Below are 16,884 nucleotides of genomic sequence, written 5' to 3'. Positions count from 1 at the left end.
TCGTAACATCCAACTGTCACCTTGCTCACTCACTGCTTGCTTCGTCGGGAGAGTGATTCGGTCATCAGGCTTAGAGTGATTCCTTCACATGTTAAGTGTTGAAAAGGTATCAAACTATTCAGAGCAGGTACTTGGTGAACTTTATTTACTTTACAAATGCATGTAAGCTACAGTTTGTACTGTTTCATTTAAAAGAAACATGTTTTCTCACCACTTCTTTGATTCATTTTGTCCAGCTGTCGACTTTAAGTCTGTGTCCAACCAGAGCCAGGTATTGTGTAGTTGGTGCTTTTTATCAGTTTTCAGTTAAATTAATTTAATCCAACTCTATAACAGTCACAAAATGTCACCAAAATCACTCTGTCCGTCTAAAATCTTTCAGAAAATAGCAAAAGTGTATTGAATTGCATTGTTTGCTTAATATCGCCATATATATCGTATCATGAGCAGAATATCGTATACCGTATTGTGAGATTATTGTATCACTACTTGAGACCATTTTCAAGTAATAAAATGGTAATAATAATTCAAGAACACATTCTCAGTGATAAAGTGTAGATGTAAAACAAACAACAAACAAAATGAATTATAAAGTCTTCGATGCCTTCATGCTAGCTGCTTTTTTCCTCATTAGTATCGTCTTGCAGTTCATTGTTTTCCTTTTTGTTTTGTTCTTTGCTGCTTTCATCTTTCTGGCTTGACTTGGTGCTTTAACAGCTCACATCTTGTTCATTTTCTCCTCTGGGTCATAAAAGCTGCTGTTAATGTCCAGGAAGTGACCTTTTAAAGATGCTCTCCCCTTCAGGAAATGCTTGGAGCTGATGTCTTGTCATCAATATTGGGTTCAAGTTTTGTTTGAGCCTGATGATGACCTTTAGCTAAAGGTCAGAGCTAGATAAATGCCACCATCCAGCCTATTAGTCCCTGGGCTGAAATGTGCAAGCATATGAGATATCAATGCAATAAAATGTGTGCATAGCAGTTTTATTGTGCTGGTACACTAAGATTTTTCTTTTGTATTTATTTGCTAATCACATTGCCGTCTTCTCTTCTCCCTCGCTGCAGATCTGATGCTAGCTTGCAGCCGTTGCCACCATGTTTGCCAAAAAGAAGAAGTCTCGAATCCAGATCTCTGCTCCGTCCAACTTCGAGCATCGCGTCCACACAGACTTTGACGAGCAGGAGCAGAAGTTCGTCGGGTTGCCGCGCCAATGGCAGTCCCTCATCGAAGACACGGCCAAGAGGCCAAAGCCTTTCATCGACGCGACGATCATCACCACCGTAGAACCGCGAAAGGTAAGAGGAGCTGCTCTCAGTTTTATTCATATTCATAACTTTACGCTGAGGCGTTGGCGTCCATTCTCAGTCATACAGGAAATGACGGTTGTAAGTGGTTAAATGGAAAGCAACTGGGCGTCTTCTCTTGTGTCTCGAAGATGCTTCGCGTTTCGCCCAAAAGGCTTCTTCTGTTTCTGAGAAATGTATTTGGACGAGAAGTAAAGCATCTTCAACAAAATGGAAGAATTTGAGTAAATTTCAAACCCTAAACTGATGCTTGAAGGTCCTCAACATACTTAAAGAGGCACCAGTCAAATATAAAACGTTGTCATCTGCATAAAGGGGAACTTATAACTGTAATTGTGTTACTGCAGTGTTTAAATTTGAATCTTGGTGGCGTTTTTAGTCACTTTTGAAAAGCAGGCGTTGACATTTCTTAAACATTTATTCAGATCAGGTGTTGAAGAACATGCAGAAGCTAAGTTCAAGTCTCTGGGACTGAACTTGGGACAGAAAACCTTCAAAACAACTGCAACCGCCTTAAATAACTGAATCCTTTTAGTTCTGCACATGCTCTAGATAAAAACTCGTTTTCTGTCGTGTCTCGAAAATGTTTCACTCAAAAGGCTTCTTCGCTTCCAGTGTGGAGGAATATTTTTGGTCGATATTTTCAACAACATGAAAGAACTTGAGTAGCTTCCAGCCGCTGAAAGGTTTCTTAAACCTCTAAAGTTGCATCAGTCAAATAAAGAACGATGTCGTCTGCATAAAGGTTCACTTTTAACTGTAACTGTATTCATTTCAGTGTTTAAATGTGAATCTTACTATCAGTTTTAATCACTTTTGAAGACGGAGTTCTTGAAATGTTTGAAAATGCTTGAATTTCCTTAGGTGACTTCAAGGTTTGGAAAGTGCTTGATTTCTGTATAAAGTCCTGAAAAGTGCTTGATTTCTGTATAAAGTCCTGAAAAGTGCTTGATTTCTGTATAAAGTCCTGAAAAGTGCTTGATTTCTATATAAAGTCCTGAAAAGTGCTTGATTTCTCTATAAAGTCATGAAAAGTGCTTGATTTCTCTATAAAGTCCTGAAAAGTGCTTGATTTCTCTATAAAGTCATGAAAAGTGCTTGATTTCTCTATAAAGTCCTGAAAAGTGCTTGATTTCTCCATGAAGTCCTGAAAAGTGCTTGATTTCCCGATAAAGTCCTGAAAAGTGCTTGATTTCCCGATAAAGTCCTGAAAAGTGCTTGATTTCCCTATAAAGTCCTGAAAAGTGCTTGATTTCTCTATAAAGTCCTGAAAAGTGCTTGATTTCTCTATAAAGTCCTGAAAAGTGCTTGATTTCTCTATAAAGTCCTGAAAAGTGCTTGATTTCTCTATAAAGTTCTGAAAAGTGCTTGATTTCTCTATAAAGTCCTGAAAAGTGCTTGATTTCTCTATAAAGTCCTGAAAAGTGCTTGATTTCTCTATAAAGTCCTGAAAAGTGCTTGATTTCTCTATAAAGTCCTGAAAAGTGCTTGATTTCTCTATAAAGTCCTGAAAAGTGCTTGATTTCCCTATAAAGTCCTGAAAAGTGCTTGATTTCCCTATAAAGTCCTGAAAAGTGCTTGATTTCCCTATAAAGTCCTGAAAAGTGCTTGATTTCCCTATAAAGTCCTGAAAAGTGCTTGATTTCCCTATAAAGTCCTGAAAAGTGCTTGATTTCCCTATAAAGTCCTGAAAAGTGCTTGATTTCCCTATAAAGTCCTGAAAAGTGCTTGACTCCGTATAAAGTCCTGAAAAGTGCTTGATTTCCGTATAAAGTCCTGAAAAGTGCTTGATTTCTCTATAAAGTCCTGAAAAGTGCTTGATTTCTCTACAAAGTCCTGAAAAGTGCTTGATTTCTCTACAAAGTCCTGAAAAGTGCTTGATTTCTCTACAAAGTCCTGAAAAGTGCTTGATTTCTCTACAAAGTCCTGAAAAGTGCTTGATTTCTCTACAAAGTCCTGAAAAGTGCTTGATTTCTCTACAAAGTCCTGAAAAGTGCTTGATTTCCGTATAAAGTCCTGAAAAGTGCTTGATTTCCGTATAAAGTCCTGAAAAGTGCTTGATTTCCATATAAAGTCCTGAAAAGTGCTTGATTTCTCTATAAAGTCCTGAAAAGTGCTTGATTTCTCTATAAAGTCCTGAAAAGTGCTTGATTTCTCTATAAAGTCCTGAAAAGTGCTTGATTTCTCTATAAAGTCCTGAAAAGTGCTTGATTTCCGTATAAAGTCCTGAAAAGTGCTTGATTTCCCTATAAAGTCCTGAAAAGTGCTTGATTTCCCTATAAAGTCCTGAAAAGTGCTTGATTTCCCTATAAAGTCCTGAAAAGTGCTTGATTTCCCTATAAAGTCCTGAAAAGTGCTTGATTTCCGTATAAAGTCCTGAAAAGTGCTTGATTTCCGTATAAAGTCCTGAAAAGTGCTTGATTTCTCTATAAAGTCCTGAAAAGTGCTTGATTTCTCTACAAAGTCCTGAAAAGTGCTTGATTTCTCTACAAAGTCCTGAAAAGTGCTTGATTTCTCTACAAAGTCCTGAAAAGTGCTTGATTTCTCTACAAAGTCCTGAAAAGTGCTTGATTTCTCTACAAAGTCCTGAAAAGTGCTTGATTTCCGTATAAAGTCCTGAAAAGTGCTTGATTTCCGTATAAAGTCCTGAAAAGTGCTTGATTTCCATATAAAGTCCTGAAAAGTGCTTGATTTCTCTATAAAGTCCTGAAAAGTGCTTGATTTCTCTATAAAGTCCTGAAAAGTGCTTGATTTCTCTATAAAGTCCTGAAAAGTGCTTGATTTCCGTATAAAGTCCTGAAAAGTGCTTGATTTCCGTATAAAGTCCTGAAAAGTGCTTGATGTCTCTACAAAGTCCTGAAAAGTGCTTGATTTCTCTACAAAGTCCTGAAAAGTGCTTGATTTCTCTACAAAGTCCTGAAAAGTGCTTGATTTCTCTACAAAGTCCTGAAAAGTGCTTGATTTCTCTACAAAGTCCTGAAAAGTGCTTGATTTCCGTATAAAGTCCTGAAAAGTGCTTGATTTCCGTATAAAGTCCTGAAAAGTGCTTGATTTCCATATAAAGTCCTGAAAAGTGCTTGATTTCTCTATAAAGTCCTGAAAAGTGCTTGATTTCTCTACAAAGTCCTGAAAAGTGCTTGATTTCTCTACAAAGTCCTGAAAAGTGCTTGATTTCCGTATAAAGTCCTGAAAAGTGCTTGATTTCCGTATAAAGTCCTGAAAAGTGCTTGATTTCCATATAAAGTCCTGAAAAGTGCTTGATTTCTCTATAAAGTCCTGAAAAGTGCTTGATTTCTCTATAAAGTCCTGAAAAGTGCTTGATTTCTCTATAAAGTCCTGAAAAGTGCTTGATTTCTCTACAAAGTCCTGAAAAGTGCTTGATTTCTCTACAAAGTTCTGAAAAGTGCTTGATTTCTCTACAAAGTCCTGAAAAGTGCTTGATTTCTCTACAAAGTCCTGAAAAGTGCTTGATTTCTGTATAAAGTCCTGAAAAGTGCTTGATTTCCCTATAAAGTCCTGAAAAGTGCTTGATTTCTCTATAAAGTCCTGAAAAGTGCTTGATTTCTCTATAAAGTCCTGAAAAGTGCTTGATTTCTCTATAAAGTCCTGAAAAGTGCTTGATTTCTCTATAAAGTCCTGAAAAGTGCTTGATTTCCCTATAAAGTCCTGAAAAGTGCTTGATTTCCCTATAAAGTCCTGAAAAGTGCTTGATTTCCCTATAAAGTCCTGAAAAGTGCTTGATTTCCCTATAAAGTCCTGAAAAGTGCTTGATTTCCGTATAAAGTCCTGAAAAGTGCTTGATTTCCGTATAAAGTCCTGAAAAGTGCTTGATTTCTCTATAAAGTCCTGAAAAGTGCTTGATTTCTCTACAAAGTCCTGAAAAGTGCTTGATTTCTCTACAAAGTCCTGAAAAGTGCTTGATTTCTCTACAAAGTCCTGAAAAGTGCTTGATTTCTCTACAAAGTCCTGAAAAGTGCTTGATTTCCGTATAAAGTCCTGAAAAGTGCTTGATTTCCGTATAAAGTCCTGAAAAGTGCTTGATTTCCATATAAAGTCCTGAAAAGTGCTTGATTTCTCTATAAAGTCCTGAAAAGTGCTTGATTTCTCTATAAAGTCCTGAAAAGTGCTTGATTTCTCTATAAAGTCCTGAAAAGTGCTTGATTTCCGTATAAAGTCCTGAAAAGTGCTTGATTTCCCTATAAAGTCCTGAAAAGTGCTTGATTTCTCTATAAAGTCCTGAAAAGTGCTTGATTTCTCTATAAAGTCCTGAAAAGTGCTTGATTTCTCTATAAAGTCCTGAAAAGTGCTTGATTTCTCTATAAAGTCCTGAAAAGTGCTTGATTTCTCTATAAAGTCCTGAAAAGTGCTTGATTTCTCTATAAAGTCCTGAAAAGTGCTTGATTTCTCTATAAAGTCCTGAAAAGTGCTTGATTTCCCTATAAAGTCCTGAAAAGTGCTTGATTTCCCTATAAAGTCCTGAAAAGTGCTTGATTTCCCTATAAAGTCCTGAAAAGTGCTTGATTTCCCTATAAAGTCCTGAAAAGTGCTTGATTTCCCTATAAAGTCCTGAAAAGTGCTTGATTTCCCTATAAAGTCCTGAAAAGTGCTTGATTTCCCTATAAAGTCCTGAAAAGTGCTTGATTTCCCTATAAAGTCCTGAAAAGTGCTTGATTTCCCTATAAAGTCCTGAAAAGTGCTTGATTTCCCTATAAAGTCCTGAAAAGTGCTTGATTTCCGTATAAAGTCCTGAAAAGTGCTTGATTCCTATAAAGTCCTGAAAGTGCTTGATTCTCTACAAAGTCCTGAAAAGTGCTTGATTTCTCTACAAAGTCCTGAAAGTGCTTGATTTCTCTACAAAGTCCTGAAAAGTGCTTGATTTCTCTACAAAGTCCTGAAAAGTGCTTGATTTCTCTACAAAGTCCTGAAAAGTGCTTGATTTCCTACAAAGTCCTGAAAAGTGCTTGATTTCCGTATAAAGTCCTGAAAAGTGCTTGATTTCCGTATAAAGTCCTGAAAAGTGCTTGATTTCCTATAAAGTCCTGAAAAGTGTTTCTCTATAAAGTGCTTGATTTCTCTATAAAGTCCTGAAAAGTGCTTGATTTCTCTATAAAGTCCTGAAAAGTGCTTGATTTCCGTATAAAGTCCTGAAAAGTGCTTGATTTCCCTATAAAGTCCTGAAAAGTGCTTGATTTCTCTATAAAGTCCTGAAAAGTGCTTGATTTCTCTATAAAGTCCTGAAAAGTGCTTGATTTCTCTATAAAGTCCTGAAAAGTGCTTGATTTCTCTATAAAGTCCTGAAAAGTGCTTGATTTCTCTATAAAGTCCTGAAAAGTGCTTGATTTCTCTATAAAGTCCTGAAAAGTGCTTGATTTCCCTATAAAGTCCTGAAAAGTGCTTGATTTCCCTATAAAGTCCTGAAAAGTGCTTGATTTCCCTATAAAGTCCTGAAAAGTGCTTGATTTCCCTATAAAGTCCTGAAAAGTGCTTGATTTCCCTATAAAGTCCTGAAAAGTGCTTGATTTCCCTATAAAGTCCTGAAAAGTGCTTGATTTCCCTATAAAGTCCTGAAAAGTGCTTGATTTCCCTATAAAGTCCTGAAAAGTGCTTGATTTCCCTATAAAGTCCTGAAAAGTGCTTGATTTCCGTATAAAGTCCTGAAAAGTGCTTGATGTCTCTACAAAGTCCTGAAAAGTGCTTGATTTCTCTACAAAGTCCTGAAAAGTGCTTGATTTCTCTACAAAGTCCTGAAAAGTGCTTGATTTCTCTACAAAGTCCTGAAAAGTGCTTGATTTCTCTACAAAGTCCTGAAAAGTGCTTGATTTCCGTATAAAGTCCTGAAAAGTGCTTGATTTCCATATAAAGTCCTGAAAAGTGCTTGATTTCTCTATAAAGTCCTGAAAAGTGCTTGATTTCTCTATAAAGTCCTGAAAAGTGCTTGATTTCTCTACAAAGTCCTGAAAAGTGCTTGATTTCTCTACAAAGTCCTGAAAAGTGCTTGATTTCTCTACAAAGTCCTGAAAAGTGCTTGATTTCCGTATAAAGTCCTGAAAAGTGCTTGATTTCTCTATAAAGTCCTGAAAAGTGCTTGATTTCTCTATAAAGTCCTGAAAAGTGCTTGATTTCTCTATAAAGTCCTGAAAAGTGCTTGATTTCTCTATAAAGTCCTGAAAAGTGCTTGATTTCTCTACAAAGTCCTGAAAAGTGCTTGATTTCTCTACAAAGTTCTGAAAAGTGCTTGATTTCTCTACAAAGTCCTGAAAAGTGCTTGATTTCTCTACAAAGTCCTGAAAAGTGCTTGATTTCTGTATAAAGTCCTGAAAAGTGCTTGATTTCCCTATAAAGTCCTGAAAAGTGCTTGATTTCTCTATAAAGTGCTTGATATTCAAACTGCAGTTTTGTAATAAAGTGCAAACTAACTAATGTTTGAGTAAAATCCTAGATTTGAAAATGTTACAGTTGAAACTAGATATTTACAGATAATTAAAAGACACAGATAATTTTTTTTTCCAGTCTGAAGTTAAATAAAACCAAAGTTTTCTAGATTGGGGTTAGTTAGAATAACCCAAATTATTTAGATTTGCTAAATGCCAGAATCATGAACATTTTTAGAGAATTTTTCTTAACTTTTTCAGACGAATCAGGTCAAAATTTCAAAACATAAACTTTCGTTTTATTATAGTTTACGATCACAATGTATTAATAACAGTAATATCATATAATGGGAAAGTGAAACTGCCTTTTGTTTGTTTTATGGATTTAACTCCAAACTGTGGTGTTTTTAAAACATACCTTGAAAATTCTTGAAATGTTCTTGAATTTTTACCATGGAAAAGCTCAGTGAAGAATATATTGCCCAAGCATTTATTTAAATTTAAAGAGTATGCAGGATAGCAGAAAGAGCAGAAAACTTTGAAAATGACTGGAACCAACTGGATGGTTTCCATGCTTCAGATTAAAAAGCTGCATTTTTCTGTCCTGTGACGCCAGACGATCGTACGAGGCACGAAGCTGGGGGCAGACGGCTCTCTAACGTGGCTGCTGGACGAGTTCGACACCATGTCCGTGACCCGATCGAACTCCCTGCGGCGAGGCAGCCCCCCCACTCAGCCCCGCCGCGACTCCAGCTCTGCAGGCGGAGAGCAGGAGAACGGCGACCCCCGACTCAGGCACCACACACAGCCAGACAGGTGGGAGAAACCACGTTCCTGTGGCTTCCTTTTCTAAAAACTAACAGAAAATAAAAACATTTCCAAAAAGAGGCTTTTATCGCAACCAGGCTGATAATTATTTCAATTATTACATTTGAAAATAATTTACTTTTAAGAGTATTTTTACTACGCTGCACTTTGAGTAATTTTATTTTGAAGTGTCTCTGTTCTTAATTGAGTAAAATGTCAGGATTTTCTACCAAAAACATGTTTTAACCAAACATTCACCAGACTCACACCTGCAGCTTTTGTTAAAGTTTTGTAAGTTTTTTACTGAAGGAAACCGATTTGGGAAAAAATAATTGTGGCTGATTTTTGTTATCTTTAATTATTTATATAAATTATTGTCATTTTTGTTCTTAAAATACCTAAATATCCACTTAACATTTGGGTCCATCTGATGATTTAATTTTTAAACTTTAAATTATTAATAATTTGATCAGTACTTTTTACCAAATACTTTTTTACTCTTACTGGAGTAAAAACATGTTGAAGTAGTTTTGCTGGTGCTGAGGTACAATTTTAGAGTTGATCTGAATTAAAAGTTCAAATAAAAAGAAGCTGTCAAACAAAATGGCCGACATCACTCTGCACTCAGCTGGTGGGAAAACCCAAAATCGGATCGATTGATTAGAAACGGACTGGTTTATTGGTGTTGCTGACTGCATGTTTGGGGTCTCAGGGACAGACTGAGGCAGGACCACCCTGCCGGGGGCGACCCGCAGCACGGGCAGCGGGGCGTCCAGCCCCGGGACCAGGGCGTGCAGGGCCGGCCCCAGCAGCAGCCGAGGGGCCAGGAGCCCAGCAGGGCCTACAGGGAGCGGTCCGGCTCGGGACAGCAGCCTCACAGAGACCCCCGGGACCAGGTACCAACCGAGACCCAAATGATTCGCTCACTAAACGTTACTAACTAGGGACGCACCGATCCAGATGTTTAACTTCCGATACCGATATCTGAGGTTCAACCTGATGGCCTAAAACTTCTGATCAGTGCATCTCAGCTTTTGATTCTGCAGATTTTTCTTCCTTTTTATACCATTAAATGTAGCTGAGAACCAGCCTGTTGTTGTATTTTTATCAACCTCTCCGTTTTTCAGGACCAGGTGATCCACCGGGACCAAGCCGGCGACATCCGGCCCAAGTCCAGCTATGTGGCGCGCGACGGCAGCCCCACGTCTCCGAGGGACAAGAGGCCGCTGTCGGGGCCCAACATCCGAACGCCCAACCTGCCGGTGAGCGAAGGCGTGATGAAGACGGCCCAGCAGAACACGCGGCCGTTCAACACGTACCCGAGGACGGAGAGCGACGGAGGACGCAGTCCAACGGGACAGGTAGGAGTCGGCCCAGATGATCGAAGCTGCTGCTGGATAGTTCAGGGAAGTATTTTCTCCTCTAGACCGGATCCGGTATTTATCAGGGTCCGGTATTTATCGGGATCCGGTATTTATCAGGGTCCGGTATTTATCGGGATCCGGTATTTATCAGGGTCCGGTATTTATCTGGGTCCGGTATTTATCTGGGTCCGGTATTTATCTGGGTCCGGTATTTATCAGGGTCCGGTATTTATCAGGGTCCGGTATTTATCGGGATCCGGTATTTATCGGGATCCGGTATTTATCGGGATCCGGTATTTATCGGGATCCGGTATTTATCGGGATCCGGTATTTATCAGGGTCCGGTATTTATCTGGGTCCGGTATTTATCTGGGTCCGGTATTTATCAGGGTCCGGTATTTATCAGGGTCCGGTATTTATCAGGGTCCGGTATTTATCAGGGTCCGGTATTTATCAGGATCCGGTATTTATCAGGATCCGGTATTTATCAGGGTCCGGTATTTATCAGGGTCCGGTATTTATCAGGATCCGGTATTTATCAGGGTCCGGTATTTATCAGGGTCCGGTATTTATCGGGATCCGGTATTTATCGGGATCCGGTATTTATCAGGGTCCGGTATTTATCAGGGTCCGGTATTTATCAGGGTCCGGTATATATCAGGGTCCGGTATTTATCAGGGTCCGGTATTTATCGGGATCCGGTATTTATCGGGATCCGGTATTTATCAGGGTCCGGTATTTATCTGGGTCCGGTATTTATCAGGGTCCGGTATTTATCAGGGTCCGGTATTTATCAGGGTCCGGTATTTATCTGGGATCCGGTATTTATCTGGGATCCGGTATTTATCGGGATCCGGTATTTATCAGGTTTTAAACATCTGCTCGCAATCCTGGAAAATGCTTGAATTTCAAATAGATGTTTTCAAGGTTTGGAAAGTTTTTGATTTCTGTTTAAAGTCCTTTAAAGTTCTTCATATTCAAACTGCACAGTTTGGTATTAAAGTTCAAGCTAATGTTTGATTAAAGGCAGAAATTTGGAAAATGTTATTTACAGTTTAAACCAGATATTTTCATACACCTCATAAAAAGTCTGACGTGATTTTCTTTCTGCCTGAAGTTAAATCACACTAAACTTTTATTATTCTATGTCTGTTAGAATCACCAAAATTATTAATATTTACTAAATGCAAAAAACCTGATAATATTTAGAGATTTTCTTTGTAACATTCTTTGTATTTTGTGTTTGAGTAGAAAGGTAAGTTACCTCAACCTGTTTGAATTGTTTTAATATAAACAATATTTATTGATCTTAATGGCTCAATGATCTATTGATCTGTGTATTTGAAATAAAGGTTCGATTATAATTTGTACTTTGTACGTTATTGAAATTATGGACATTTTGTTAAATTAGTGTTTTATTCTCAGTGCTGCCGCTAGATCAAAGCATGGAGATGTAGATATTAACTCAGTGCAAAGGGAAAAATAACGCTGAAAAACCTTTGAGGAACAATTAAAACCACTTTTTCTTGCCGTTTGTGTCGGATACGCTACACGCAGATTAGTTGCCATAGCAACTGACAACAACTAAATTAAATAAATTAGCTACCGCTGCTAATAGCTAAGCTAACACGGTGGTAGATAAGCTACTGCTGTTATTAGCTAAGCTAACACGGTAGTAGATAAGCTACTGCTGCTATTAGCTAAGCTAACACGGTGGTAGATAAGCTACTGCTGCTATTAGCTAAGCTAACACGGTGGTAGATAAGCTACTGCTGCTATTAGCTAAGCTAACATGGTGGCAGATTAGCTAATGTAAACACCCACTCAGAGTTGATGAGTTGACAGATCATCAACTCTGATGACCTGTCAGAGTTGGTGTTTGTCGCCTTTTCATTTTGTAAGTTTGTGATTTTCTGCTGTTTTTCGTCTCTACCGTCCAGGTGGTGCGACACCATGAGTCTTCCCCCCAGAACGGGCCCTCCAGCAGCTCCGCCCGGGGTTCCTCCAAGCCCCCAGTCAGCCTCCCTCATTCCCACCACGCCTCCCACCCCAGCCTGACCCCGGACTCCTCCCAGCTGCCGCATACCCCCCACCCCACCGTGCCTGCCCCGCGGCCCCCCGTCCCCGCGTCGACCCCGGGGTCGGGCGCGGCGCCGCAGGGCCGCTCCCCGCAGCGGGAGCCCCAGAGGGTTTCCCATGAGCAGTTCAGAGCGGCGCTGCAGCTGGTGGTGGACCCCGGCGACCCGCGGACCTACCTGGACCACTACATCAAGATCGGCGAGGGATCCACGGGAATCGTGTGCATCGCCACGGTGAAGACGACCGGGAAGCTGGTGGCCGTGAAGAAGATGGACCTGAGGAAGCAGCAGCGCAGGGAACTTCTCTTCAACGAGGTACGGCGTTAACATCCGGCCGCTTTGACCTCTGACCCCTCCTGGAGGTGGACTGTGGCTGTAAACATTCCAGCAAAATCTGCTGCAAAACCACGACAAGTCAACAGAAAATGAAAAATGAATCCACACTGCAAAAACACAAAATCTTACAAAGTATTTTTGTATAATTTCTAGTTTAAATGAACTAATACACTTGAAATAAGACCAAATTAACTTAAAAGTAACTTTTCTGCAGGTTATAGGAGCTTGTTTTAAGTCAATAATTCCTTAAAATTGATGAAAAAGTTCCAGTTCTGCTGGGAGATTATTTCAATATGAGATTTTTCCCATGTTGTAGTGAAACTCATACTTTTTAAAATGTAAATACATTTAGATTTAGCAAAATGTTTCAGTTGATGACTTTGTATTTTTGTTTTTATGATGAAAAGCACTTTGAACTTGCCTGTTTGGTGAAATGTGTTGAACAAACTTCACTGACTTAATCAATATTAAGGAATTATTAACTATTGACAGGCTCCTATATCTTGCTGAAAAGTTACTTGTAAATGAGTTTTGTCTTGTTTCAAGTGAACTCAGGTGTTTGCACTAGAAACTGGACCAAAAATACTTGGTAAGATTTTGTGTTTTTGTAGTGTTTCCACTCATTAAATCATTTCTTTGCTGCCCAAAACAGATGCCAAAAAGATTTAATTTAGATGTAAAATAAGCCGTGTTTCCATCCGATTGTCATCAAAACTTTGAGTGAACTTTTAAAATGTTGCAAACGTGGAAATGAATGGAAAATGTGAATTAGGCCAGTTTCTGTCTACAGGTATAGAGCAAATCAACCAGGCAGATGTTGTCGGATGTTGCCGTCATGCGTGGCTGCGATGAACGAGATCTAGAGGTTGTAAACCATCATGAACCGCACATCTGAGAAAACCGAATTATCGGATCTCAGATGGAGGTCTGAACTGTGCCTCTGGTAAGGCACAGACCCACTAATGAAGGGGAGAAGCTCGTTACGTCAGAGCTTATTTAGCTACTTCAGATCTGATGTGTTTCCATGAACTTTTTTTAGTGGAAAAGCCAAAAACCACCTCAAACGAGCATAAAAACCTTTTTTCAAAATTGAGGAAGTTATTTCTTATTTTGGGCTGCACAGTGGTGCAGCTGGTAGAGCTGTTGCCTTGCAGCAAGAAGGTTCTGGGTTCGATTCCCGGTCTTTCTGCATGGAGTCTCCATGTTCTCCCTGTGCATGGTGGGTTTTCTCCAGGTACTCCGGTTTCCTCCCACAGTCCAAAAACATGACTGTCAGGTTAATTGGCCTCTCCAAATTGTCCCTAGGTGTGAGTGTGTGTGTGCATGGTTGTGTGTCTCTGTGTGTCTCTGTGTTGCCCTGCGACAGACTGGCGACCTGTCCAGGTGACCCCGCCTCTCGCCCGGAACGTTAGCTGGAGAGGAACCAGCAACCCTCCCGACCCCACTGAGGGACAAGGGTGTCAGAAAATGGGTGGGGATGGGATGGGTATTTCTTATTTTGCCGTTTCCATCAACATTCTGTAATGCGATGCATCGAAATGCAGATAAAAAAAACAGTTCATGGAAACCTGGTTGTTGATTAGATTAAAAGGAAACATGCAAAATACAGGCCACCTGGTCTGTAGACAGTTAGAAACTATGCAGAACATCATCCATAGATCTATATAAACTATATTTCTGTGTCTTAGAAAATTATAAAGGTCTAAGTTTATACCTAGAAAGTTGAGTGGAAGGAAAAAGTGCACCAGATACGGACTGTAGCTATAGAGTGAATTGAAGTACATATTCAAGAAAAAAAATATTTACCATTTAAAAAAAAAAAATAAAAATTAAATTCTATGGCCAACAGAGGAAAAAAACTACTTTACGCCACCATCAGGTAGGAATGAGTCTCAGCTGTGTGATTACAGTAACAGCAGTTCCTGGTTTTGTTTTTCCCGGTGGCGGCAGGTGGTGATCATGCGGGACTATCACCATGACAACGTGGTGGAGATGTACAACAGCTACCTGGTGGGCGACGAACTCTGGGTGGTCATGGAGTTCCTGGAGGGAGGAGCGCTCACCGACATCGTGACGCACACCAGGTGACGGCCGTGAACCCGTCGTCATGGCGACGCGGCTGCTTGCTCTTGGTTCTTCTTCTTTCCAATAGAAGCTGCAGGTCCTGGAATGTCTTGGATTAAAAATTGGACGTCGAGTGGGGAAAATGTTTCGGTTTGAACATTTTCCAACCAGTTGGAACCAGAAGTTTACATACACAATGTTTACAAACACACTCTGGTGTTTAAATATGTCAGAACCAAACGAACCCTGGGGGAGTTTTACACTTAAATTTCAATTAATTAGTAACTTCCAACACCATTTAGCGCATTTTATTATTGTTTTGGATACAAAAATCCCGAACTGGAACCCTTGTTAACCCTTGCATGTTTCTGGTACACCCTTAAATCTGATGCACAAGCTATAAAAATATTTGTTGTTGAGTTCATATTTATATTTATTCAATAATTTAGCAACAAAAAGCAGTTTTTGAATTAAAATTGATATTTATTTTCGATTGTTTAGTTATCCACCTTGTAATTAACCTGATTAAATATTTTAATCGAGTCCCATCAGTAATTTTATTCTGAAACGTGGAGAAAATATGGAACTAGAAATGTGTGAAAATTCACTGCAGCTTATTTATCAGAAACTTTCCACCTTGTTATGAAGAAATCTGTCTTTGAATCTACTAAAACATTTAATAGAGATGGAATAGAAACAGTTTTTTGTTTTCCTACAAAGGAAAAAATAAGTTAAAAAATACTAAAAATAAATGTTTTCATTGAACTGATGTGATATCAGCAGAAATATTCCTGTCCAGCAGGGGGCAGTGTTGCACAAAGTGATGGAGAATCTGTGCTGTGATCTGGTATTTTTCCACAGTTTTAATGTCTCCAGTGTCTCTGCTGCTTTTCTTGGTGCCAAATTCAAATTAGTCACCCGTGAAATTCAGTGAAACTCTAAAATCTAGAAAAACTGAATCCCAGATGACTTTGGTTTCTGTTTGACTGCGCAGGATGAACGAGGAGCAGATCGCCACCGTGTGTCTGTCGGTGCTGAAGGCGCTGTCTGTCCTGCACACTCAAGGCGTGATCCACAGAGACATCAAGAGCGACTCCATCCTGCTGACGCATGATGGCCGGGTACGTAGCCGCCGGACGCCGAAAACACACAGCGCCCTCCACGTCCAAGAAGCTTCAGAATAAACTGGTCTGTTCAGAAATATTGGCATCTTTACCGTCTGCATCCTCACAGAAAGAGGGACGTTTGTCCATGTTCTGTTTGCAGAAGCTCCACAGGCCTGGTTCTATCGCTTATCTTTCTATTCTTCTTCTCCGTCTTCAGATTTTATCTGGGATTTTTGAGTCAATTTGGTGGTTTTTCATCATATCCCTCATGTTTTAAGTTTCGGGCATTTTAAAGAGCTCTGACACGTTTCACTGGGCCCACAGCATCACACATTTACCACCTTACTCAACAGTGAGGTTCATTTGAAGTTTTTCACGCAGAAGTTTTAATCTAAGGGTGTCAAAGCTGCATCATCTGCTCCACCTCCAGCTGCTGTGGTTCTTTCTCTCTCTGCTCTGAGTCAAACCAACCTGTTCCCCTCCTGGCCTGTGGGGGCGCTGCACCAAGAACCACTGAGGAGAATGACACAGAGTGAAACTTTAGTCTTCATGACATGTAAACAAAAATGGAGCAGCGTCAGATTTTAGCAGTTGGAGGATTTCTATTTAGTCTTTGATGAAGAACCATGAGACGTTTCTCCAGCTAGCGCTAAGCTAGCAGGTGTGTTTGGTTGTATTTACCCAGAATTCCCTGCCCTGCAGTCCACTTCCTGCTTTTGGAGCGGTCTCTAGTCTGCTTGGCGTTCACATCTGCATTCAAACCGCACTGTAGTAGCGCAGCACATAGGGTGATTGACAGTGCAAAGACCCGCCTCCTGGCTCTGATTGGTTGTTTCTAGTTAGCACTGGGAGAGGAGCTCAGTGTTTACAAAGTCTGTGATAATAAATATGTAAAATATATTTTTATGAAAGTTACATACTGCAGGCTTAAGGCCTTTTACAGATAATTATTTATTTATTCACATTAGAACCAATCCTTTTTTTTACTTCTAGTTTTAATTGCAGTTTAGAGCAATAAGTTTCCCACTTCTTTAAAAAAAAAAAAAAAAGAACTTGGGTTGCGATGTAGATAAAATCGGTCTGGAGTTGAGAGTGGCCTAATTTCTAGTTTTCTGGTATTGTTGCCGAGCTGCAGCAGACACCAGATCACTTCCTGCGTGGTGACAAGCAGGTTTCTGCTTTCTGCAGAAAATGAAACCAGCCTGGTTGCATAGCAACTCCGAACTGAGAAGCGCCTCAGTTTGCTTGGTGTCACAGTCAGCAGAACAGTTTATTGCACTAATGTTGGCGATGCTATGCTAGTTCAGGTGAGTAACAAACAGAGAAAGAACATTGCAGTCACTCTGTGTGTTGGATTCTGTTTACTTGCAGGTCCGTCAGTCTTTCATTGGGTAAAACCTGAGCTTTGCCATCTGTATGCATCATAACAATTAAATTGAAGCTGTAATATACT

At 39.8% G+C, this 16,884-nt stretch overlaps 1 protein-coding gene across 2 annotated transcripts in view; it reads left to right on the top strand.

Annotated features, from left to right (window-relative positions):
- The window catches only part of pak4 (p21 protein (Cdc42/Rac)-activated kinase 4), a 48,155-nt gene that overhangs the window by 22,703 nt on the left and 8,568 nt on the right, over positions 1–16,884 (top strand). For both annotated transcript variants that reach the window (XM_008426655.3, XM_008426658.3), the window contains exons 2-8: positions 1,066–1,296; positions 8,293–8,492; positions 9,196–9,379; positions 9,611–9,844; positions 11,788–12,240; positions 14,212–14,345; positions 15,320–15,446. In XM_008426655.3, coding sequence (XP_008424877.1) covers positions 1,096–1,296; positions 8,293–8,492; positions 9,196–9,379; positions 9,611–9,844; positions 11,788–12,240; positions 14,212–14,345; positions 15,320–15,446 — 1,533 coding nt within the window. In that variant the 5' untranslated portion in view covers positions 1,066–1,095. The remainder of the gene's footprint in view (positions 1–1,065; positions 1,297–8,292; positions 8,493–9,195; positions 9,380–9,610; positions 9,845–11,787; positions 12,241–14,211; positions 14,346–15,319; positions 15,447–16,884) is intronic.

The sequence above is a fragment of the Poecilia reticulata genome, chromosome 13 (genome assembly GCF_904066995.2).
Source record: "Poecilia reticulata chromosome 13, P_reticulata-male-v2, whole genome shotgun sequence".
In the NCBI taxonomy this organism is placed as follows: domain Eukaryota; kingdom Metazoa; phylum Chordata; class Actinopteri; order Cyprinodontiformes; family Poeciliidae; genus Poecilia; species Poecilia reticulata.
Note: the sequence above shows the minus strand (reverse complement) of the source record. Positions and strands in the feature narration are given on the sequence as shown.